The 25,260-nt window shown below is 36.4% G+C and overlaps 2 protein-coding genes across 3 annotated transcripts; one reads left to right on the forward strand and one right to left on the reverse strand.

Moving 5' to 3' along the window:
- Positions 1-1,335: 1,335 nt before the first annotated feature.
- Positions 1,336-4,171, forward strand: LOC143462684 (axin interactor, dorsalization-associated protein-like). The gene is made up of 9 exons (XM_076960928.1): positions 1,336-1,850; positions 2,259-2,316; positions 2,555-2,663; positions 2,999-3,071; positions 3,214-3,299; positions 3,369-3,494; positions 3,566-3,688; positions 3,766-3,883; positions 3,943-4,171. The coding sequence occupies exons 1-9, from the start codon at positions 1,744-1,746 to the stop codon at positions 4,037-4,039; spliced, it is 897 nt and encodes a 298-aa protein (XP_076817043.1). The 5' UTR covers positions 1,336-1,743; the 3' UTR covers positions 4,040-4,171.
- Positions 4,113-24,501, reverse strand: LOC143462682 (uncharacterized). Of its 2 annotated transcripts, XM_076960924.1 has the most exons (25): positions 24,241-24,501; positions 23,803-23,936; positions 23,258-23,353; positions 20,776-20,835; positions 19,004-20,606; positions 14,477-18,862; positions 14,081-14,209; positions 13,730-13,954; positions 13,253-13,546; positions 12,977-13,098; positions 12,770-12,880; positions 8,073-8,318; positions 7,914-7,991; positions 7,495-7,605; positions 7,282-7,422; positions 6,981-7,169; positions 6,783-6,851; positions 6,509-6,635; positions 6,279-6,417; positions 5,991-6,189; positions 5,849-5,916; positions 5,680-5,783; positions 4,901-5,446; positions 4,618-4,667; positions 4,113-4,547 (listed from the first exon to the last, which is right to left on the reverse strand). In XM_076960924.1, exons 1-25 carry the CDS (start codon positions 24,344-24,346, stop codon positions 4,428-4,430), a joined length of 9,453 nt encoding a protein of 3,150 aa, XP_076817039.1. In that variant the 5' UTR covers positions 24,347-24,501; the 3' UTR covers positions 4,113-4,427. The 2 variants fall into 2 exon arrangements, with proteins under 2 accessions (XP_076817039.1, XP_076817040.1); XM_076960925.1 differs by lacking the exon at positions 23,258-23,353.
- Positions 24,502-25,260: the final 759 nt, after the last annotated feature.

Genomic DNA, 25,260 nt, shown 5'->3' on the forward strand with positions numbered 1-25,260 from the left:
AGGCCTACTCATCAATCGCCTCATGATTTTCTTGATAACGCAAATTGAACACATACCTTTCGTAGGTAAGATTTATCTCCGGTTTAAAGTGTTCTTTAACACCGTCCTTTATTGCTTGGATGTCTTCTTGTCCTGTGTCAAGGAAAGCTTCTGGAAACGTGATAGCATTTTTACCTATGATGACCAAAAACGTTACCACTCGAACTTCCGCTGTCTTCTGTTTCAACCCAGATGCAATTTCATAATTGTCCCACTTCTCTTGTATGTACAATTTTAAACTTTTCCAGTCGTCAGCATCGCTGCAGGAACCGGTGAATTGCTTGCTATTTCGTATTCTCTCGGCGTGTCGCTCGCAAAAGCTTATCGAATCAACAGTTTCCAAAACTGGCGGTTACGTTGGAGGCACAAGCAAGGTCACATACAAATGCCACGTTACCATGATAACTGTCACTTAACTCCTAACATAGAAATGCACTGTGAAGCAATCAGACTAACAGGCAGCAGCACATCAAAGATGAGGGATCTTTTTAGTTGCAAGGCTCCACAAAATAATAAGCAATTATTTCATCCTTGTCGGACGTTGAGGTTACAGACAATCGGGAGATCCTGTCAAAGTGCAAACTGACTCGGCGTTAATTCCGCACGTTCGATAGTTCCCGAGCTCACCAGTGTGGCCACTCTAAAAGTGTGACAAACATCCCAATCTTTCATAACAACCTTGCTGGACAAAGTCTTGTAGTCGAATGAAGGAAGCCTGTTAACAAACAACAGATCGAAGGTCAGCGTTAAAGGAGTAAGCCCACAAATAAATAAATAAATAAATAAACAGATAAATAACTCAATAAGTTATAGAGTAGCGGGTTGCTACAGTGTTAACAAAACTATAAACTTCATTAAAATTTATTTACCTACCTCTCTGTCACTATAACAAGTTATCTAATATTGAAATCAGTTTATAAGCAACAGCTTTTGTAGTTTTAATTTCAGAAAAACTGCCGTTTCTGCTCTAGCCTTCCATTTACTTCCAGCAGTAAGCTACACAAAGTTGCAGGCAACTACTTTTGGCATGCAGATGTCATAATATTATGTCATGTAATTAATAAACGTAGGGGAAGTCTCTCTCTAGGGTCTCATGCTCTCCGAGGTGCCATAATTTTCCACTAAGTATGGCGTATTGCTGACGCATTTCGTCAAATTTATAAGCCATTGCGAGCCATCGCGTCATGTTGTAAGATTTTTATGAACACATCTGTTTAGGTGGTTCCCCTTTAATTGGGCAATTTCCTGGAAACCAGTTAAGCGAAACTCGTCTCCCATTGAATAGTTTATTTCGGTATTGTTTGATTGTGTTGCCTGTCAATGGTAGAGCGTCACTTATAAGTATTCAAGGAATTCTCGCCGTCAAGTGCCAATTGGTGTTATTTTTCTTAATATAGGGACTTACTCTATATTAATATTCAAAAAATTCTAGTAAAGCATTAACAGCATATAATTTTTTTTTCTGTATAGCATTCAGTTTGTTGTACTGCTTTAGGCCAGTTATTGTACCATGTTTATTGGTATACTTTACTTCCATTTAAAAAAGTAATTAAATTCTTAGATATTTTAAAGCATTTTTGGCTAGCTTTACCAGTTCTGCAGCCAGGACTGGTTGACAGCCCGGTTCAGCCAGGTATAGGCAGTTTCAATATCCTCGTACTGCTGAGGACTTCTGTGTTAAAAGTAATTAAAGTCAGCCCTGAAATGGCAACAACAGAAAAATTAGTAGGAAAGTGGTATCAGACCTTTAAGAAAGCAACAGACTTTGATTCTTGGGGACAGCTTGTTGAAGCTTCTGATGAGTATGTAAAGTAAGTTTTTTCTGATATGGTTTACCGGCTGAGTTGCTTGCTTAATACAGACTAGGCCTACATGCCAGATTGGAAAATTTGTCGTTTGAGGAAAGATCCTCAGTCCAACAAGGATAAAAACTATGTATTGAAATCGTGTATACATTTAAAGTTTTCTCTAGATTTGAAAAACTTTCCAATCTAGCCAAACATGTTTAACTTTAGTTTGTAAAATTTATGACAAAAATAGAATGTTTTCTGGAAATAAATTATGGCACATTTCATGCTATTACTAAACCACAACAAATGACTAAACCTGATCCATGAACATGTAGCTTATAAAGCTACTTTGCCTTTTGTGTGCACAAAGCGTATTCCTTTTTTTGTACTTAGCATTCCAGTACAAATAATATTATTTCTTATTTCAAGGTTTTCGAGGCAGATTCGTGTATCACTAAATAATATGGAATGGAATGAAGACCAAAAAGTAAGCCTTTTGCCAATTGTTTCATTTTATTACTTGCAGGTTGTTCTTAGAATAATAATGAGCAGTATTTCAAGTCCTGCTGGTATGGTAGATAGATAGCTTGGTCATGATTTCGTATTTGCAGTTATTAAACTTTAATGACTTATAGGTAATTGGATAAACATTTACAAAAGTTTAGATGCATTATGCAATTTCTCCTATGAGCTGTTTTAATTAATAATGTACAAATTTCGTTTAGAAAACTTTGTCTCGCATAGCATCGAGTGCCGAATGTCGGTCTAAAACTTTGCAATCTGTTGATGGCAAAGAGGATTTGAGATTGGAAGACATGCGTAGACTGCATGCAGGTTAAGTATATAGTATAGTAGCTTTACATTAAAAATTCATGAATTCTCATAGCCAGGTATTCATGAATAACTTATTACTAAACAGTGTCGAGGCTATGGCCATGGTTGGAAATTTTATAACACTTTTATCGTAATATGCATGCAATTTTTTTTAATTTATGAAAATTATCTACTTTTCTAGCGCAATCTATTTAGTAAACCATTTTGCAGTTTTTACTTTTCATCATTCAGTTTAAGATGTTTGATTTGTCAGTTTTCATCGATAAGTTGCTTTGTTTTCATGCACTTCAGTTAACAAGTATTCTGTTATTGAATTTTCAAAATGTGTGCTTTAGTTTTAAAAAGCATCGCGTCTGCAACAGTTGAGGTAATACCCACCGACGTGAACGCTCGTATTGAACGAATAAGGTGAGAAAAACAGAACGTGCATGTAGCATGCATTTTCTTTATGTTTCTTTTTACGCTCTTTTGACTGCAGCCTGCTTTATTTTCTCGGTTTGTCTCAGCTGTGTTGGTAACATCTTAGAAATTATTCTTTTTTATTCAACAGAAAACGCAATGCTATGACCACTCCGTCCCCTGAACTCACCCAGGTTGAAGATTTGGAAGATGAAGAAGTTACATTCACCAGCAAATGTTTGCATACAATTTCACTTAATTGTGAGCCAAACTTGCAACAATGCTATTAATTTTATTGTGTTTTAGTTAATACCCTACTGCCAAAGCTGCCAGCCATTCACGGGAAAAGCTTAGTGACTGTGAGCATTGTGAAAATAGGCATGAAAGATGCTGCTGACTACATAGACCCATATTTCGTCGTGTCGAGCAAGGGTAAGGTTTAGTGCAGTCTGCTAAGTCGACTAAACAATGATCGCGTTCTCTGACGTAATAATGCGTGCTAGACAAGAGTGGACTTGACTTATGCCCGGCGCAAAACACTCCCACATCCACGTCACGAGACGACACTTACCTATTCTTTAACGTCAACGTTGAGCTTCAACTTGCATTGGAAGATATGATACGAGGTGCTCACTTTTCAACAAACCTTGTGTGGTTGCTTGTTACGCCGACAGTGCGATTACTACGATTTCGTCTTTGATAGGCAGTGCCGTGTTTTTCGAGATGAGATACTTCAAACAAAAGCGTAAAACTACGGTAACCAAGTGTTTCGCGTTCATGGAGATTGATGAATTGAAGGCTGGGCCTTGCGTAATAGAACTGTAAGTGCATCATTGTCACCACAGTGACGAGCTGATTCTAACTAACCGTTTTACTACAGGTACAAGAAGCCACTGGATTACAGACGAAAGAAACTGACCTTGCTAACTTCAAAACCACTTTACTTACACCTTGGGATTATCATAACTTCTGAGTAATCGATTGCTTTTAGTGTTATTTTTGTAATTTTTTGCTGCACTAATTTCATCATTCTTACGAGCTTTGATGCACTTTTGACTTGAAGCAGTATTTTAATGAGATTTTGTAAATAAATAACAACATCCGCCTTTCGGCAGTTGCCAACCAATTTTGCTAATACAAGACCAAACAAACATTCTACAAATCTATGAAGTCCAGCATTACTATTCACCAGCGATGCATAAATACACCAAGACGCTATTGCACACATTAACTACAGCGCGATGCATTTCTCCTAATGGACTAAACAAAGCTTCAAAGGGCTGACTTTGAGATTGCACTGGTCTAACATAATATTCGACAAGAAAAAAAGAAAGATTTTCAACCAAAGAAATTGGCACATAACGATCATGGCATGCCATCTCTGGACGGATGTAGATCATATCCACTCCTGTTCGGATCATTAGGAAGATTGCCATGTAGGTTCATAGGGTGGCTTCGAGATGGTGGTGGTGGGCGCATAGACGGCTGTGAGAAAGCAGTGGCCTTTAGTATTACTTGAACCTTAATTGATTCTGAATTTAAACTGCAGGCTTACCATTGGTTGCTCCATATACGGTGAAGACGTCATTGGTCCATGACTAGAACCTACAAAGTAACAAGGTTTGTAATTTAGCAGCTGAGAACTAAATTATGCTGGACACAAACTGGTTCAAGGTCAACACTATTTCCAAAAATTGCAATATCCCAAAAATTGTAAACCTCAATTTTACGAGAGGATTTTGCTTATGGTTGGGGGCATGAATCCAACAGGTATTGTCACCAGGGGAAATTGGTTTCAAGAAACGGTGGGGGAAAGGGTTAAATGGCTAAGAGCTTACCTGATCTTTGCAACCTTGGACCATCACGATGTGGTGGTATGTCGAACATTGGTGGTGGGGGCCCATCACGAACAAAAGGTGGTTCCATTCGCATTGGTGGACCAGCAAACATTGGAGGTCGTGCTCCACCCATCCTTGGAGGTGGTGGCCTACCCCTAGTTGGCGGTGGACCGTCAGGCGGATACAGTGGTGGCCCTGGTCTGCGTGGAGGACCATCCTGCATGAAACTGGGCATATCTCGTACAGGTGGAGTTTCACCCCGACGCGGGACAGCACCACTGAGCGAAGGGGGCCCACTTCTTATTGGGGGAGGACGAAATATCTTCGGTGGAGGTCCTTCTCCAAAATCAATATTACGTGAGGGATGTGATGGAGGTCGATCTGAAAAACCATGGCTGGGAGGACAATCAGGACCCCGCATGTCATCATGGATGCTGCCCGTAGCACTTCTTCTTCCGCTCAAAGGTCGATCTCTTGGAGTAGGTGACATGTCACGAGGTAAAGGCCCGTTACGTATTGGAACAGGGCTGCTGTTGTCAAAAGGGTCTAAGAAAAGTGAACTAAAGTGAGTTTTATTTTATAAAACACGGACAGGGAATGGAGCCAGTTACAATCCCCGATACAACCTTCGTGTAAAACGAACAAAAAACTAACTTCACTTTCTGCTTTACCCAAAAAATTAAAACATGGCCATGCCCAACTCAATCACCACGGTTTGCTGCTGATTGATAAAGTCAAGAAAAGATGGCTTCAGCAGAATCAAAGTTTAAAAAGCTTACCATGGGGTGGCCTAAACGGAGCACCAGGTGGAAGTGGTCTGGGTCGGATGAGAAAAGGTTCCCGATGTTCAGCATTTCGTAGTAGCTCACTCATTTCACTCAAGCTATGGGAGAAATAGAATGTTTAAATACAATGTTTTTTGCATGTAGCTTAAGTGTCAGCACATACTCCATTCGCAGTTGATTTATTTCACTGTTTGCTTCATCCAGCTTTCGTTCCGCTTCACGACTTGCTAGCTATAGGTGCATGAAAAAGATCTTGTAAAACATCATTAAAAAAGTTACTTAAAATCCAAGGGCAGCTCACATACCCAGTTCTGATGAACTTTTTTTTCATATTTCTTGATTTCATTCTTTCGTTGTTTCTCGCTCTCTTCATACTCCTGTTTGGCTTCAGCGTTCATCTTCTGGTACATTTCCAGTTTATCACGTAATTCCTCAGTATGGTCTCCTTGTTCAAGAATTAATGATTCTTGCATTTCACGAGTTGTTTGTTCCTTTCCAAGTTTTCTAAAAATAAAGACTAATATTGCAGATTCTCAATTGCTGTGCTGTTAATCAAACTTCTTTGCCTGTCTTATAGCTTGTTGTTACATTACCCTTGCATTTCAACTTCACGCTTGGTATAAAAATCTTGAAGGACGTTGAGTTTCGCTTCATGGACTTGAAGGTCACGCTCAGCCTTGCTTTTCAATGCTCGTACATTTTCACATTCAGCTTCAAGTTCACCAATTCGAGCTGACAACAAAAAAGATTAGTATCTAGAAGGCCGATGACACTTATCTGCATAATCAGCGTAGTAACATTTTCAAGCAAGATTTTTTCTCACCTTCAGTGCCTTCTCTTGATTTTTTTTCAGCTTCTAATTCAAAGATGATTCTGTTCTTATCAGTTTCAATATGTTTTACTTTTCGCTGCATCTGTGCCACGTCTATTAATGCTCTTAACTTTTCTTTCTGTGAAACGCAACATCCCATTTCTTTAAAAAGCACAGAAATTTCAACATCCATGTGAAAGGAGAAAACATTAAGTGGTAATTCATTAAAAAACAAACATGTCACCAGAAATGTAATTATTTTTGACAAATATTTTACGTATTATACCTGTTTTTCAGTAACCTCATCATCATCAAGATCTTCATCTCCATCTTCACGTAGAGATTCTTGTACACCCTTTGTGTTAAACATAGCAAGCATTACGCCATCATCACAACAATACCATTATATGGTGTCACACACTTTTCCCAAGTTTCCTATTCTGATGGTAAGGTAGATTTGCTGTAAAAATCCAACTAAACATACTCGAAATTGCAATAAACAGTCTTTCAAAACATCAGCTTCTTGTCTTGAAGTTTCCTTCTCATTTGTGATTTCATTAATTGCATCTTTCAATGATTTAATTTCTTCTTTCATTTCTCCAGCTTGTTTTTCCCATTCCTGCAGCTTCCTTAAATTTTTTCCTTGATTTTTCTCCTCCTTTTTGAGTTGTGACTGAGAGAGAGGAAAATGAGTAGGGATTAACATTTAAAAAATAAATAGATGATGCCGATCATGTCACACAAGTCCTGTTTTGCCAGACAAACCGCTGAAGCGCTCCCTTTACCTGGTGGTTGCTTATGCTATCTTCCAGTCGTTTATTTAGTTTTTGACATTCTTTTAATTCTTTGCGGATTTGTGCCAATGTCTTTTCTGATTCAGAGTATGCAGAATTTTTATCTTCAAGATTCTTTTCGAAATTTTTTGCCTAATGAGAGTAAAAACTAGTTATCCAGCCCTAAAAATTGCAATGATAATACAAAAGAAAACTGTCAAGTACCTTATCCATCAATTCACTTTTCTCTTTCTCAATTTGCTTTAGTTTAGCAGTAAATTTCGACAAATCCTTTTCTTTTGTTTGGTTTTCTGTTTGAAGGTGATCCGCTCTTTCCTAAAGCATATTTCTAATTTTATTGTTGAAAACTACCTAGACAAGTTTTGGAAGTTGTAACTCATACGCAGAATGAACACTAGAGCCGAAACTACAACCATTATCAATATAATGAAGTTAATGCAATTTTTATTCATATGGTTGTAACTTGTAATGTGGAGTATTGCAAATATTGTATGGTTAACAAGTATTTCACTGTATTAACTCTAGTGTTTGTTTTGCATAGACAAGCTGTGTTGCATAACTATGATCAAATGTCATGAGGACATGAGGCGCAGTTAGCATGATCCCTAACATGCTTTATCTACCTGCAGTCGATTGATTTCTTCTTGAGATTCAGTTATAGTTGCTTTTTCTTCATTAAGATTGGAAAATACTGTTTGCAACTGCAAAGCAAAAAGGGGTATCTAATACCTAATAATGTAACACAACTTAACTGAAAATTTGAAAACAATGCAGTTTGTAACCTCCGTTTGCGTGTTTTTTAGTTCTCTTTCCTTTTCGAGTTTCTCAGCCATTATGGTCTCTAACTGCGCTTTTAGTTCCTGGCTCATGCTAACAAGATCACGTTCTCTTGATATCTGCCTGCCCACACTTGAACGCCACATAATGATCCAAATAAGAAAAAATCCACTGACAAGAGAGACAAGGATGACGGACCAAGGCACACCGTATACATTTTCTTGATATTCTTCAGGTAAAAGTGAAAGCCACTGAAACACAAAAATAACTTATCATACACTATAGAATGTGTTACAGGAATATAACCACCATATCTTATCAATCATCAGAAAACACCAACAAACTTTGTTTAATTTTGCCTAATAAACAGTTGAGAATTTTCAACTACCAAGAAACAAACTTTTCACAAATAGTTATTTATTGGGTAGAAAAAACTGTAAGTAAATGAAACCGGCCTTTATATTGCTTACTTACAAGGTTTACTTTTTCTCCTGCTCTACTGCAAGTCTCTTCAAGGGCACTGGTAAAACCAGTTTGCAGTCTAGTGTTCATTATTATCGATTTATGATTGCAGAAGTTTTATATACAAACTATTTACAGGTTAGGGAGCATTGTGCAACTTTTTAGTAAAAAATAAATGATTTTTAATGCAGCAAAAGTACAATATATCATGGTCACACTAAACAAGTTAACACTTTTTATTTCTAAATTTTTTGTTAGTAACTGGGGAGAGATCAACTAAAAAGCCTCCAGCTCTCTGAAAGCAAAATTTGCCAAGTTTGAGTGAAAAAAAACTCTTGTGCATTAGGACTCAAAAGCAAATTACAAAGAACCGGTAGTGTGTTGAATTAATAACTTTATTTATAAACTATGCAATGCATACGGTGAAGCAATTATCATTTAGGCTTGTGACGATTACGTCACGAATCATGAGTTGTTTTCGAGATGTTTGAAATTTAATTTGGGATCTTGTAATTCAGTTGTTTACCAGACTTGAGTTTTCCTTAATGACGTCAGATAAATTACCTCGCTTGAACTGGTGTGCCATATATATATATCGATGCAATGTTTACAATCTTCCTTTTTTACGTGATTGGTTTCACTGGTTACTACAGCGCTATGTAACATTCAGTAAGATTTGCCCGAAGGTGAAAACCTTTGTGTCTTATAATAAATAAAATGGAACTTCATAATTTAGTAATTTGTATAGACAGAATCAAGCAACTAACAGCATAGTCACGCAATTTGAGAGATGAAAACTCATATCACCGAAGCAGAAGTAAAACAAGTTATCAACCATACATCGTCCTCGCTCATATATTAACAATTACCGCCAACATACGCGGTCTTTATGACAGATGAGTTTGTTGTGTAATACTTCACAAAAGTAGTGCACAAGCGAACTATTTCTTTGTCATAGCTATCTGTGAAAAAAACTACACTTTTAAAATAATTAACACTTAATAAAGGTCTACTGCAAAACTGCCCCACCACAGTATTCATTGTACTTTATACTACAGTAGACCCCTGCTACTAAAATCGTGACGTCAATTGGTTGCGCACATCTGCACTGGACTGTCGATCTAATCTGGCATCCTGATATGGATATGGGAGTGCAAAAATAAAGGAGACTCAAAATTTTTCTGGTAAAACAGAGACAGATTCCGACAAGCGTTTGCAAAAATATATCCCTAGCAGCTAAGGCCATAAAGCCTACTGTGTCTGTGTCGGCTAAAGTGTAACCAAGTACCGTATGTAGAAAAAATGCTTACTACTGTATTACAGGGTAGCGTATGGTTACCTCTGCACTTTCACCGTTATTTAAGATCTCATTAAAACAGTAATACCGGCTACCTAACTGACACAATCAACTGACAAGGCCTATGCTCAGCCAACGTAGCCGCTTACTAAACTGCGTCATCAATAGTCGTTCCACTTGATGGTATCCGCGTGCTTCACTACGTCATTTTTAGGTTATTTTTCTTACAACCGATCGGGGAAAAATTCAGATCCAGGTGAAAGGAAAAGAATAAGAACTACGTGCAGTTTGTATGAGCTGCCCTCAAATTCAACCAAAACCTACTGTTTTCACATATGAAAAGTAAATCAATGCATAAAACGCTGAATTTCATTCACTTTCTGGTCTACGCAGGTACCATATTTCCTTACTTATAAACCACGGTTTGTATTTTCTTCTTGATCTAGTCTGTGCAGCTTACAATTACTTTTAACTTCTGCCTTGTAATCAAATCCAATACCAACTGACGACTGAGTATAAACGAGGGAGCTCCCTCTGCAATTATTATGGTCTTAAATAAAACTAGAGCACGCCTGAAAGCTGAGAGTTCTTGACTTCCCTAAAATTTCTTCATGCATCTGTTGATGTTTTAGATGTCTTTGTCGGGTAAAATTTTTAATGGCCGTTTCCTTTCACTTATGACCTAGGTCTATCATTTTGCAGAATTTTGTTCATATCTGCGTGACATAATGGATTTTCTCTCTGTGTGTTCTGCGCCAAAGCATGCAACCTTAATTGCTTTGTTCCATCAATGCAGCTTATCTGTGTAACATATCAAGCTGTGTGCAAGAGCATGACATGGGAAATGAAAGATTTATTGTTTTATCACAAAGAAAATCAAAAAGAGGTCTCCTTGATCTATATATGCCAAAGACAGACCTGTCATTTTATCCGTTGCCAAACAAAACCAAAAACTTAAGACATAAGAAAATATCCAGGTCGACAATCGCCAACCAACGCTCAGTACAAAGCTGCCATTGTTTTCAGTCAGTATGCAACCGTTCAATATCTCCGTTGGGAAAATCTTATCTCACGACGCTATTTCTAACACTTTTAATCAATTATACTCTGGCCTTGTTGTAGAGCTCTGTCTTGCATAAGCAATAATTAATCGCATCGTCAAAGATTAGTTAAAAAGAGCAGCTTGCCTTGTACCTTTGTTAAATTTGGCAAAAATAGCACGAAATGTTCATGTGTCATGGCCATCAGTGCGGCAAGTTAACGAACCTGGTAGGTAATGTTGTCAACAAAAGAAGCTTTGCTTTTAAGTGAAACAGCATAAATAATATTCTATTTGTACACAGTTGTTTAAAAACATGCAGTATTAAATTTGATTAATAAACAAAAAATAAGAACAAACTAAATAAATACCAACGAGTCACTGACAAACGTGAGCACCCGCAAATGACCTAGTGCGTGTGCGCGTAAAGAAATCAAAAATTTCGGGTAGAAAAATTGAAAATGCAGGTCCACGCAATTAAACCAGCGCGGTCGCGGGTAAGATCTTCGCGGGGAAGTGCGGGTGCGGGAAGAGAAATTTGGTCCGCGCAGGGCTCAATGGGGCCGTGCCAAACGTAATGCTTTGGTATTTGCATGAGGCAGTTTATTAACCCTTTTAAGGTCATAAATCAATATTTTCCCAAAAAAGTATAGTGCAAGTCGCTTGGTATGCAACCAGATATCCGCTAAATGCAAGGGAGGCAAAAAATAAGAAATAAAATATGCCCTATAGCAGGGGTGGCCAGACCTGCTTCATGCTCGAGCCGCATATAACAAATTCCAGTTTTAAAAGAGCCACAACACAAACACAAACACAATAAAAACCACGAATTTATTCACTCACAACGAAGTGTAGCTATTGATTAACATTAGTGGTGCATGGTGATACTATGAGTCTCTACCTGGGCTTCACCAACTCTTTTTGCAATTATTAGTATAACCGTAACCAAGACTTAAAACTAGGTCAGCCCTGACATACAGCTTCAATCTCACAGTTTACTTAACTACAGTGTACAAGTTAGCACACTTCTGTACAATAATGTCCTTTTTGGAGTGTAATTTGATTATTATTAACAATGAGTCCATTGTTACTACGTGTGATAGAACGCATTGTTTCATAATCTGATCAAACAACTCGTCTAGACCGGGAAAATTGCATGTCAAATTCAACAATGCAAATTCATTAAAGAGCCGCAATCAAAGGCTCAAAGAGCCGCAGTTTGGCCATCCCTGCCCTATAGAAAGAAATACGTACAAAGTCAAGTAAGCTCATGTGTAACCTGACGTTATGAAAATTGCAAATACAAAAATAATAATTTTTTTAATAGGTAGTTTCTGAAGGGGTTCATTAATAGGACTGCCAAGTTTCATAGCTCTACCTTAAGCAAACTAGGTATTTTAGAGGGGGCTCAAAAAACCCCATCATGTGTATTTTGAGCATCTTGGGCCGATTTGCACCCCAGCTTATCTACAGCACAGGCCACAACCAGGGTTGGCATCAAAGAGACCATTTCATCATTTGACAGGTGGCTAATCTGATATTTGAATGCATCTATATCCATAAATATCTGATACCGGTTGATAAGACACAATCACATGATTAAAGACTACTTTCCATGTTTTATTAAATCATTTTGTTCTGCCTTCTGTTCTGTCACCAACAGTTTCATGATTTAAACTTTTAAGAATGTAACAAAAACATTGCTGTGTAAGATTTAGCCTGATTTTTAAACTTTAAGTTTAAAAGTCATTGACGTTATGTGAGCTTCCAAATGTTTGTTGATCAACATTTTAGATCGAAAATCCGTTTTAGTTATAAGTACACTTACAAGATATGAAAGTTAATTTGTAGCTTTCCAAATGTCTGTTAATAAAAAATTTTCATCCAAAGTAAGTTTTACTTACCCAACCACCAAGTGGCATCAGTATGTACATAATATCACCGGGTAACTGGCAGATAAGAAGGAATATTTTCAGTATCACGCTGTCTGCATGCTCTGGTTTATCATCAACCTCCTAAATTGGCATCAAGGACAAAAAATCAATTTCAAAAGCCGAAGGAACGTTCTCTATATATTTTATGAAAGGAAAAAGTTATAAGCGATAAATTACTTTATGACCATCAGCGAACGGATCTTGGTGATCAGATGAATGTTGGGGGATTTCTTCATCTTTTTCAGCAAAATCTGACTCTGGAGAAGGTTTTTCTTCTTCAGGCGTTAGAGGTGAAACATCTATAAACAAAATCGGCTTACACATAAACAGTTCAGCGCATTCGTATGTATGTATGTATGTACAATATTATCATAGGTTACATATCGGTAATACATTTACAATAAAGACACATCGTAAAAGCTTGAAAATTTCCCAATGATTAGTAAAGGTAACCTGTAGTTCTATGATATTGGTCTTCGGAGCTATCAAGCTGCTGATGAGTGGTGGGAGGCACATCATCAGTCGAAGATTCTTCTGAAGTGGATGTTTCTTGAAGTTCTTCTGTATTCTCAGAGCCACTTGACTCGTTCTCCATCTCCACATCGCCCATCTCATGTTCGAGTACCTTTTCTTCATCAGTGGCATTCTTCTTACCAACTTCCTCATCTTTAGTTACAGTCTCTTCAAGTGTAACATTTGTTGTTTTCTTTACATGATCATCGAGAATAGTTGCAGTTTCATTTGTATCTTGGATTAGAAAATTTTAATGATATATGACAACATTAGATTCTTTGGAACAGACGTAATAACTTGATTGACATATGTCATTACTTAAGTTACCAAAAATTAATCATCAAAGTAGAAATAAAGCAATCACTACAAACTAAACCAAATATTTATCACCCCGACTTACGTTATAAAACATCTCACCATTATCAGCACCAATTTCTTCATCCCAAGAAGACTTCTCTTCTTTCTTTTCTTCAAAAGTCTCATCCCAGTCCACAACTTTGCCTTCATACAAGCTCTTGTATGAATCATGCTGAGCTGCTGCAGCTGTCTTTGCATCATTGTCTTGTCCATCGGTTGAACCACCTGTTTCTTCAAGAATATTTTCATTCAAGTTTAATTGTCTTGCTCTTTCCATTTGAACGTCTAAAAACAAAAAGTTGTTGTTATATTTGAAAAAGGTAAACGATGCAAAAAAACTTGACAGCAGTTAATAAAACACTTCATAAAGGTGTTTAACCAGAAAAGAACCATCAACCAAACTGCACTTACTGGAGTAAAAACAATCTGGAACATTTCGATCGGACTCTGGGGACCAACAACATTTCAACGCATCGCATAACTGTTTTGAGGCATGCGAGCTTCCACATCCTATTCTTTTATGAGGTGCCACCGCACATGCTAAATCCATTAACAACATTTTTAAATCAAAAATATATGTTACTTCTGTTCAATATATTAATCATAAGAAATTAAAATATTTTAAAAGTGAGTGCATTCGAAAAATATTGCTGTAGTGCTGAATTACTGGTAAAATTTGCAACAATGACGATTAAGAAACAGTAACGACATTGAAATGATGAAAAAATCAAAAAGCGAGCAAAAATATGACACAAACCATCATGCCATAAATAAAAGCAACCTCACCAAATTAAACTTCTCACTTACCTGTATTTTCATCGTTAATTTCAGGCACAGAATCTGTGACTTCATGCTGATGCTGGAGAAAATTCCCTGAAGTGCTTTCTGCTTTGCATTTCTGCTTGGATTTCATCAAAGTCCAAACATCTTTTAATACATCCTCATCATCTTTGATTTGATCCATTGCAACTTCCTTCAGAGCCAGGAGAAGGTCACTTCTGTCAACCTTTGCTGTTCTTTCTTCCTCTTTCTGGAGTTTCTCTTCCAAATCTTTAACTCGATCTAAGATGGCTTGAGATTTTACTACATCATTTAAGGCTTCTTCCTCATTATGAGTAAGCATCTTCAGTTCTTTTTCCAGTGAATCAATTCGTTGCTGTAATGCCTCTTCACGTCTTTGTGAGTCTTCGTTTATGTTTTCAGAATCTGCTCGCTTCTTCAATTCAGTTTCAACTGAATAAATGTGTAATTTTAACTTTTCTATCTCTTCAAGGTTTCCATCAAATTTTTCATCTTCCTTATTCTTGAGCAAGTCTTCCACTTTAAGAACCCTTTGCATAACTTGGCTTATTTCGTCCTGCGCTTTCAACACAGTTTCATTTTCAGCAGCTCTTTTTTCCCTCAATTCATTTTCAAGATCGGTAAATTTTTTGAGGAGTTTGGAATCCCTGCTTTCAACAACATTTTTCATTTCCGTATCTAAATTTTTAAATTTTTCCCTTAACGTAGCAGCCTCATGTTGCACGTTGTACATTGCATCTTCATTATCTTTGCGTCGATCAAGCTCTTCTTCCAAGCGCGTTATCCTTTCTTGTAGTTCCTCTTCTCTGAGTGTGGATGCTGCTTTTAGCTTCTGTTCATGTCTCTTTTTTTCATTCACTTCTTCTTCTAATGATGCCAAACGTGTTTTTAAATTTTCAGCTTCATGTTTCATAGTATCAACCTGATCTTTATGATCAAATCCATGTCCTTGTAACTGAGCCTCCAAATCGACCAATTTCTTTTGCAATATTTTTGTTTCTCGTTCCGTAGCCAACAACGCAATATCATCCTTCTTGCGTTGTTCTTCTACTTTGTGTGTCAAGGCTTTTTCTATTTCTATAAACCTTGAGTGCGGGGCACGCTTTTGATTTTTAATTTGTCTTTCTAACTTATCTATTTTTGCTTTTAAAGCAAGTCCCTCCTTTTGTGCTAGATGTAATTTATCTTCATGTTTGTTTCTGCTGACAAGATCCTGTTCTATTCTCCCGATCCAGTTTTCCAAATCTTCTTGCTTCTTTCTTTCGGCTTCATTGTGGTCTTTCTCTCTTTGCTTCCACTCATCCAAGTAGCTTTCAACGTCACTGAGTTGCATTTTTATTTCTCTTGCTTCATTTGTAGCCATACGAGCTGTAACGGCGTCAGACTTATCTTTTAAGGAGTTGAGGTCACCAATCACAGTGCTGAGTTTTGTTCGGACCTCCTTGGCAACTTCATATGCTTTGTTTGCTAAATAAGTTTCGTCATCTCGCTTTTCTTCAAATTCTTCCTCTAAAAAGTGAAGTTTTTTCTTTAACGCTTCATTGTTTTCGATGCTTCTTTGATTGTTCTGCAAACTGCTTTCTGACTGCTCAGATTGGGATGGTGGCAAAGTATTAAGTGCGTTATTGTCAGCTTCAGGTTCTTCTGCAGTATTAACAACAACACTTTCAGTATGTGAAGTATTTTGAGACGATTTGTCAGCCTTCAAAGTAGCGGAGATCTCTTCTATCTCAACTTGTTTTGATGATGTGCCAACATCTTCATCAGGACTGCTTGAAGCAGCAATTTCTGAGATACCTTTTGATTCATCTACATCTTCTACTGCATTTACAGAAGAACTACTAACTACAGGAGAAGCACCCTTTCTTGGATCATCAACTACACTTTCTTTTGCAGAAGACTCAGTATTATCACCATGTACTTCTGCAACTGAAACTTGTGACGATGTATCACTTCCTTCAACTGTATCAACAGACTGTGGAAGTGTTTGCGAAGTTTTCTCTGTGGAAGACAGATGTTCTATTTCATTTCTCTGTTTATCTGAACCATCAGATATGAAGTCTTTATCAGCTTTTTGATCTGCTAGCGCTGGATTTAAAGCAGTTTCTTGCATTAACTTTTCCTCATTTTTCTGTTCAACATTTAGCAATGCATCTTTTACAGGTGCTTCATGTGGTGATGCTTCATCTTGTTTCTCTGTTTCGTTCAGCAACGCGTCTACATCTGTTGATTCTTTTGCAAGAGTTTCAGCTTGAAGGCCTAATGTTTCATCATGCTTAAGTGCTTCTATAGCTACATTATTCACAGAGGTTGGATTTTGATTATCCGATGATGTTTCCACAGATGATGGTGCTGTTTTCTGATTTTCTTGTACAACCTTTACACTGCCATCTGAATCTATAGTGTCCAGTGTTGAAAATTTTTCTGGGTCTTCTATCTGTGACAAATTAATTGCATCTTGATTTTCTGCAAGCTGTTCCTTTGAAAATGAATCTAAACTTCCCTGTATGTTGTTTCCAGAATCCTCTATAGTGGAGGAATCAACTTTATTTGGAATCTGTTCAGGCACTAAGATTTGGTCAACTAGAAGAGTTTGGTTTTGCAGAAAACCTTCTTCTGCAGATAAATCCTGTGAAGTTGCATCATTATCTGCTTTTTCAATGACATCATTAGTTGATGAAATGTCTTCTTTTTCTTTTGACAAAACCAATTGTGATGAACTGTCGTTCAATTGATCCAAAACAGTATGATCTTGATCTATTGTAGTAGCTTCAACAGTTGGCAAAGAACTCTCTTCTTCATTATCATGGCTGGTGGATCCCTTTGAAGGTAAAATGTGATCATCTGCAACTACTTGCTTTGACAATAATGTTTCACTATCTTGTTTGGCATGATGTACTTCTTTAGAATCACCAGTTTTTCCTGCATCTACATCATTGTCATTTTTGGCATCATTTTTCTTGTCAATCACTTTATGACTAGATGATAATTGAATATTTGATTTGTCTGTGTCAATCTCCAGTCTATGTAGTTCATCATTTAATCCACTTCCAAGCTCTTCATGCACTGCAGTGTCATCAATGTTGTTTTCACCGTCATCTGCTGCCACAGGAGCCCGCTTATTTCTTATTTTAGTGTCTAGACCTTCATCTGTTGAATGACGATCCAAATCTGATGACTGTTCTGGGAAGGTATGTCCTTCTTCTATGGTTGTTGAAGTTTCTTTGACATTTGTTTCTTCTTGTGGAATTTTTTCATCTTGCAACACCTGATCTTTGGTGGAAATGTCTCTTTCGGTTGAAGTGTTGCTCTGATCATTAGTGATTTGTAAATCATCAGAACTTCCTGAAATTCCTCTTTCAGTGTCTTTATCTTGCTCATCTTTGCTCCTGTAGCTTTTGTCAGTTGAGTCTGCAGCTATTTCTTCTTCAGCGTCGATCACTTCATCATCAGTGATCAAATCATCTTCCACTACAACTTCCTCTACCAGCTCCATGCTAAAGTAATCATTATATTCATCTTCATCTTGCTCAGAACCATCTTTTGCTTCCAAGTCAATGTGCGACAACAATTCATCATTTTCATTTTTGTTATCAAGGGATGCAGCATGAAGAACATCGCTCGACTCATCGGTTTTATCGAAAGCATCAACATGATTCATATTGTTCTTGTCATTCAGTTCAATGTCAGTTTTATTAGCTTCAACAGCAGAAATTTTCTGGTTAGAGTCACCACTTTGTACCAGGTTGTCAGGTGTTGAGGTCAGGTGAACATCTGCCATAGCATTCCTTGCTTCTTCATCTTGCTTCAAGTTTTCCGTTGTTGTTTGCAATACTTTGGGTTTCTGATCGCTGAACTCTACATCTAGGGAAGAAGATCCATCCATTTGTGTTGAGCCGTCATCATCTTGTGTTGAAGCCTCTTTTCTGTTTTGATCAAGTTCATCCTCAGACAAAAATTCAAGATTCTCTTTATCTAAAGCTTCTGCATTTTCCAAAGAAGCTTTTCGAATAACATCATTAATATTTTCATCATCCATTTTACCATCTCCATGATAGTTTATGTTAAGTGCGATATCATCTGAGATTACATTATCAGAACTCTCAGAATCAACTTGTCCATAATTACTTGTGATCAACTCATTATCACTGCCATCATTTGGATCTGTATTACTGCTAAGGTCTTCATTATCTTCATTTTTTCCTAAGGCATTTTTTGACAAATTTGTATCTGATTCTGTTTCAACTGGTTGCTGCTCAGAATCGGTAGGTGATGAGCCTGGTGAGTGCTCCAACTTGGATACAAAATCTTCTGTATCGCTTTCGATATCTTCTTCGTGTAAAACAGATGTTGAGCTTTTCGCATTTAACGCATTGATTCTACTTCCGGCATCTATATACCATTTCAAAAGATGATTCTCTGCCCAATAGCTAAAATTACTTTTACCACCAAGAAAAACATCATGCGTGGATTCATGCAAACAGAAATTAACAGCATGCAAATTAGGAAGATGATCACTCATAACAATCGTACCTTGGACTTCTTGTTCTTGTCCAGTTGGAGCAGCATTGTCTAAGTGCTTGCTAGTTGAAGATTCTGTCTGAGGATGTTCACCGGAAATAGAATCCTCATCCTTAGGTTTATCATCAAAAGAGTCAGTATTTCGAGTATCCGTTTGACCGTTTTCAACATCAACACCTGAGCTCGAAGAATACGGTTCATTTGGTTCCTCAGATGTTTTAGTAGGAATCTCTTCTACTGCTTTGTGGGAAGAATCAACATCACCAGCATTATGATCATTAGAAGCAGGTTCTGAAGCATTACTGTCCACCAAGGTTGTCACTTTGGATAGTTTCAAATTTTGTGGAGTCTCCTGACTTACATGATCACTTTCAGACTGTGAAAGTTCAGTTACATGGTCAAATGATGGGCTTTGATTGTTTGTTTTCTTTTCATCTGAAGTTGCATCGGTTGAATCATTTTCATCTTTAGAGTTACTGTGATCTTCTTTGTTTTCCGAAGGATCAGATTCTGCAATGTTGTCTGTTGAAATTATTTTCTGAGTTGGATCTGAATTGGTTGTCTGATCACTTAGTTTGCTTGGTGGATTAGAATTCAAATCCTGATCAACCTGTTCTTTCTCCACAGCAAGAGGTAGATCTCTTGTTTCAGATGATGGACTTGAAATTTGGATTTGCTCCAAGTGATTAATTTGTTGGGAGTTGTTTTGTTTTGTATTTATATTGTCCATCTCTTGGTTGCTTGTCTTGTCATCATCCACATTACTGGTTGTATTTGCTTCATCACCAGCAGCAAAATCTTTAGGGGACAACTTCTCTTCATCTTTGTTGAGATGATCTTTATGTGGACTTTCTCTAGAAGGTTCTTCATCATCAGATTTGTTGTCACTAACCTCCAGAGGAATAGCTTTAGAACTTTCTGAAGCATTTGTACTGTTTGCTTTCTTGAGATCACGTAAGCCTTCATCTGTGCTATTTTTCTCATCGTTCGCTGGAGGTGGCATTTCACCATCTTCTACTTGATTATGCTTGTTTGAATTCTCAGTATCGCCAATAATAATATTTTCAGTTGTTTCAGGCAATGATTTTGTCCCGATGGCTGTTGAAGTGTGCGATTTATCTTCTTTCTGTTCACGATTAAGTTTAAAACTTAGTTCTGCTGAATCCAATCTCTGCTCGCTCATAGTCTCACTTGCGCCATATTCAGGAGAGTTATTGGCAGTTTCACCATCATTAGAATTTTTTATTGTTTGCTCATTTATTTCAGTATTTGCCTTAACGACTTCTTGCTCTGTTTCAATAATTGATGCAGTTTCAGGCATCTTTTGGTCTTCACCAATGTCTTTCCTGTTATCAGCACCTTTAGTGGACTCTTCATTGATTGAGTCAGTCTGAGAATTTGCGTCATTATCTACTTGGTGATCTAAATCATTTGAGGAATCAGGTGAGTCAACTGTGACAACAGCCTGAGCTGATTCGTCATTTATTTCATCAACGGAAGACGATGCTGGTGGGGATGGCTCAGCAACACCATCAACCTGCATAAAACTGTCTACTGTGGTAGCAACACTGTCATCGCCTTCAATTTCATCCTTTTTTCGCTCTATTACAAGCTTCTGAAAGTGACAATTGAAACATTTACAAAAAATTACGGCAAAAATTGTTGTACACAGATTCTTCAAAAAAATATTTTAAGAGTAAAATATCTGAACAATCATTTCTAAAAATGAGTAGATCTATGCAAATATATACGTAAGACAGACTTGACATGAAATTGTTTGTTACCGGATCAATCAATGCTAAATTTGGTTTTTCCTCATCTTCACCATTCTTGTTCAGAAAGTCCTGAATAATAATTTTGTAGAAAAATTAAACAATTTGAAGAAAATTTTGCAGCCAAAATACTTCTATAGCTAGTGGGGATGTGAAAGTCAAATCTGAGAAATGATTTTATTCTAATCTTAAAGTAATTAATTGAATTTAATCTTATACCAGTACGCAGAGTTCAATATCGCACTAACACCCATCCACTCAAATACATTGAAATCCACTACACCCAAACGCTCCCATTTCTAGAACTCAAGTCAAGAAAAATTGCAACTCATCGTTTTTATCTAATCTTTGTTACACCATTGCTTCTCTTTCAAGAAAATCAGAGGCAAATGTTTATTTTCTACAATTATATACCTTCTATCTGTAATTATTGTGCCAAATACCTATACATGGTGATTTGTTAACATGGCATTCTGTGCGTTGAATAACATTGCAACTTTCAAATGCAAGTGTGCTGTGCATTAATATGTGGCGTGGTTTTCCTACAGTAAGTAGGTGAAATAGAAAAATGATGGTGAAATCAATTATTTAAGGTCTGTGCACTTCTGCAGAAGCACAAAGTAAGCATGTTTATTTAATGCGTTGCACAAAACAGCTGTTTATCTCGCTTGAAGCAATATTAGATGTTTGTGTAGAGTCGGAAAAGAAATCAAATTTATTCTTTAAGGCACTGATACTCAATCACACTAGAACCACATCTCTAATAGTAAGTGGGGAAATTGTTGGACAGACAGTTACATGTTTAAGGCTATTATGGGAAACAAACCCCATACTAAGCTCGGTGAATTTTAATCCTTGTTTCGCTTGTGTAAACTGTATACCAACAAAATCACCAATTTATTGACAACAAAACAAAAAACAACAATGTGGATTGTTGAATTTATACAGAAACTCGCCATATTTAATCCTTAGAATGTTATTTAACCATTATCTTAACATTTTCCAATATTTAGTTTCTTAAAAATATTAATGGTTGCACATAAAAAACATAGAATACCTGTTTGACATTATATGCAGTTTTTAAGACGAATGTGCCAAATCAGAGAAAATTCTGACTTTTTTTGCAAAAATTGTCCAATTTTTAAGCTTTTATGTTCAAATATCAAAATTTGCAAATACGAAACAAATTCTTTACAGTTGCAGAAAGTAATGAAATGGCAAAAAGTATGTTTGAAACTTTTTATTTGTATGATTAAGATTAACCTTAAATAAGGTCGAATGGATAAAACAAAAGCAATTTGGTTAGTTTGTACAAGCAAAGACAGGCCACTTTGCTATGAATTACAGCAGCAGCGCTACTGCAAATTGTATTTAAAGTGCATAACTATCAAAAGTTATATATTGTTATTCTGAAAAAATTGAATCTTTGTCTGCTAGGCACATCCCTAATAGCAGCTCTTTGTTTACAAAAAAAATTGGTAACAATGTTTAGAATTATTTCTTTTGAAAAGTCTATGAGAACCACATTATGTTAATATTGAATAATGAAAATTACATGATGGGTTATGACAATGATGTTAATGTCAAACAGTAACATGTTAATAAGTATGGCTAAGTACTCTAACTAACGATAATGTTAGTCAAGCATGTTAGTAGGCTGTGTGAGTTTACTCTAAAGCAGGGGTGGGCAAACTTTTTGTACTGAGGGCCACATTTGAAAAACTGTTGCTGCCGGGGAGCCGCACACTCTCATTACAAAGTAGGAAAACTTACCCGGTGTGTAAATAAACGCATATTCATATTAAACACAATTTTTGTATTTCACATTCAGTTACGTTTAAAGCTATGCAATCATCATCACAAAAGTTAATGAGACTTGTGCAACTGTTCACTGTTTAATTAACCTTTTTAATTAAAACAATAAGTGATGAGTAGGAGTTTCTGCAAGTGCCGACGGGCCGCATAAAATGGACCTTCGGGCCGCATGCGGCCCGCGGGCCATAGTTTGCCCACCCCTGCTCTAAAGTCTAAGCAGTATACAAGTTTTCGTAACAAGTATCAACTTTCACAAACAGAATTCTGACACAGTTTTCAAATATGGTATGCAAATCAATAATGACTTTGAAACAAGCAGAACTACTTTTAAAATTTTTATTGTAACCACTTAAAGGAGGTTTTCTGATTAGAAAGTAGGATATTATTGGTACAAGTCTATCAAAATCTCTGGAATTAAACACCATAATAGCTAACAGGTATATCAACTTGAACAACACCATTAACTTTAAAAGGCTCTTCAACAGTCTACCATTAAACTAATTTGTTAGTTTGCAGTTTAAGTGGTCTAATGTCAAATCCAACCAATCTAGCTACTACAAGGCAATGACAAGTTCAAAGCTGAAACATATGCACTATAATGCACCCCCAATGCTGTTCTGTTGGTTATTTGTAGCAAAGCCACACATGAAATAACCACAGCTTTTGCAAATATCTTCACCTTAATATTTACGAGTACAGAAGGCTTGTGATGAAATACAATATATTCTTTGACAAAAGTACCAGGAAAGAAACCAAATCGCTCACTTCCAAGGACCTAATGCAAGTTAAATTACTTTAAAAAGCCAAATGCAACATTTTCCATTAACGCCAAAAAACACATAACCATATATGCACAAAACATATATTAATTCCTACTATATGCATGAAACATATATTCTTTTTGCATGAAAAAAACAGTGAACTTACACTAAGTGGAGCACTAATTTAGTCAACTAGAATAGTCACATTACAAATTTCTTCAAATATATACATGTTTGTAACTTAGGCAGCAATTGTCCAAAAGCAAAAAAATTGTTATACATCTAAATAAACAAGGTCAATCTATCGATCAAAGACAGAAAGTCTAATAATTCCATGTTCAATCAGTAAATATATGAATAAGCTACCCATCAAAAAAATATCATTTAACATAAATTTACACAATTAGTGTCATATGTATGATATTATATGTAAAATTTTGTTTACGATTGTTTATGATCTTACCTGTCCACCCCAAAGATCTGTTTTTGTGCCAGCTTTTTTCCCTTTGACCAGGACAACATCACCCTTTCTTAAATTGAGAAACTTTTTATCTCTTGGTTGATATGCAAGCTTAGCTGTTCCTTCGGAAATAGAGTCTAATACAAACAAGCTTAGGTTATACGTGTGTAATATTTTATTTGGTGTGTTTTGTGTGATAAGTATAGAGTATGTTTTTTGCTACACTGACAGGCAAATGGGAATTGATAATTCGTATTCAAATTTTTAAATACTATTAATTACTTATAAAAACATTTTTTAGATCAAACCTTGTGTATAATTTTTATTTTTTGTCTGTTTTCCTTTAAAAATTTTGTGGTGACAGAGTTTATGGCAAAATCATGCAAAATTAATTTGAAATTCACTGAAAATTGAAACAAATAGCAACTGTAACAACTTTACCAGCACAATCTTCATCAGTGCATCGCATCGTTTCACCAAGCTGCGCATATCCATCAACGATTGCAAATACAATAGTAAGTGCTACCAGATTGAGAAAAAGTTTCATCTCTTGTTTGCTTATGTCACTTTAGATTCACAGTGAGACATACACCAAGGATATAGTGAATGCAAATTAAATTGCCAGTACAATTAGCAGGTTTTAATGTTATTGTGACACATATATAGGCGTATATATACCTGCACCAAAATCATGCATAACATCAATCTAAAAATCAGAAATTTAACTGAGACGATAAACGGATATAGGTTATACATTCTGACATTCCTAAAATCAGCAGAAAATTAGAAGTTTTGTTTAGATAGTTTTTTTAGAAACTGGTAGTTTAGTTTTGTTATTTCTAGTTGAGGTAGTTTAGTAAGTGTATCAAGGCCTATGCAGTTTAATTCTCAAATAACTAAAATCAACTGTTCATAAACAACAAAAGGCTAGCCTTTTTCGTAAAATAACAAGCTATCTATAACAATGGATCAGATACCATGTCCATTCTCGTTTTTCGCCTGACTTGGGACTTTTGAGCTTTGGCCCAATTTATAATAAATAGGCCTATATATATACAGAAGATTCCAGTTTAACATTTATATAAGATTTAAGTTTTTAGATTAAAATCTATAATATTTAAGGTAGAAAAAGATTTAAGCCTTCAGTGCACAATAAAATTTGCGTCTTCGCATGCACGATTTCTTTTTAAAAACTGCCGTGCTTTCGAGTAGTGCATAGTTTTAAAAACTATTTGGGAGCTTTTGAGCTACTCTTACATTTACCTCATCATGGTCATGGTCCTCACAGACAGTTTTTGTATTCTGCATACCATAGGCTTATACATCTTTTCTTGGTTTTCAATCCAGCCTCCTTGTAACTTTATTTTTTATTACAAAACTGCTTTTCACGATAACATTTTTCAACAGTTTAATTTTTCAAGAAATTTCCGTTACCGTGACACCGTCATTGACGAAACCGCT

The sequence above is a fragment of the Clavelina lepadiformis genome, chromosome 6 (assembly GCF_947623445.1).
Source record: "Clavelina lepadiformis chromosome 6, kaClaLepa1.1, whole genome shotgun sequence".
NCBI classification, from domain to species: domain Eukaryota; kingdom Metazoa; phylum Chordata; class Ascidiacea; order Aplousobranchia; family Clavelinidae; genus Clavelina; species Clavelina lepadiformis.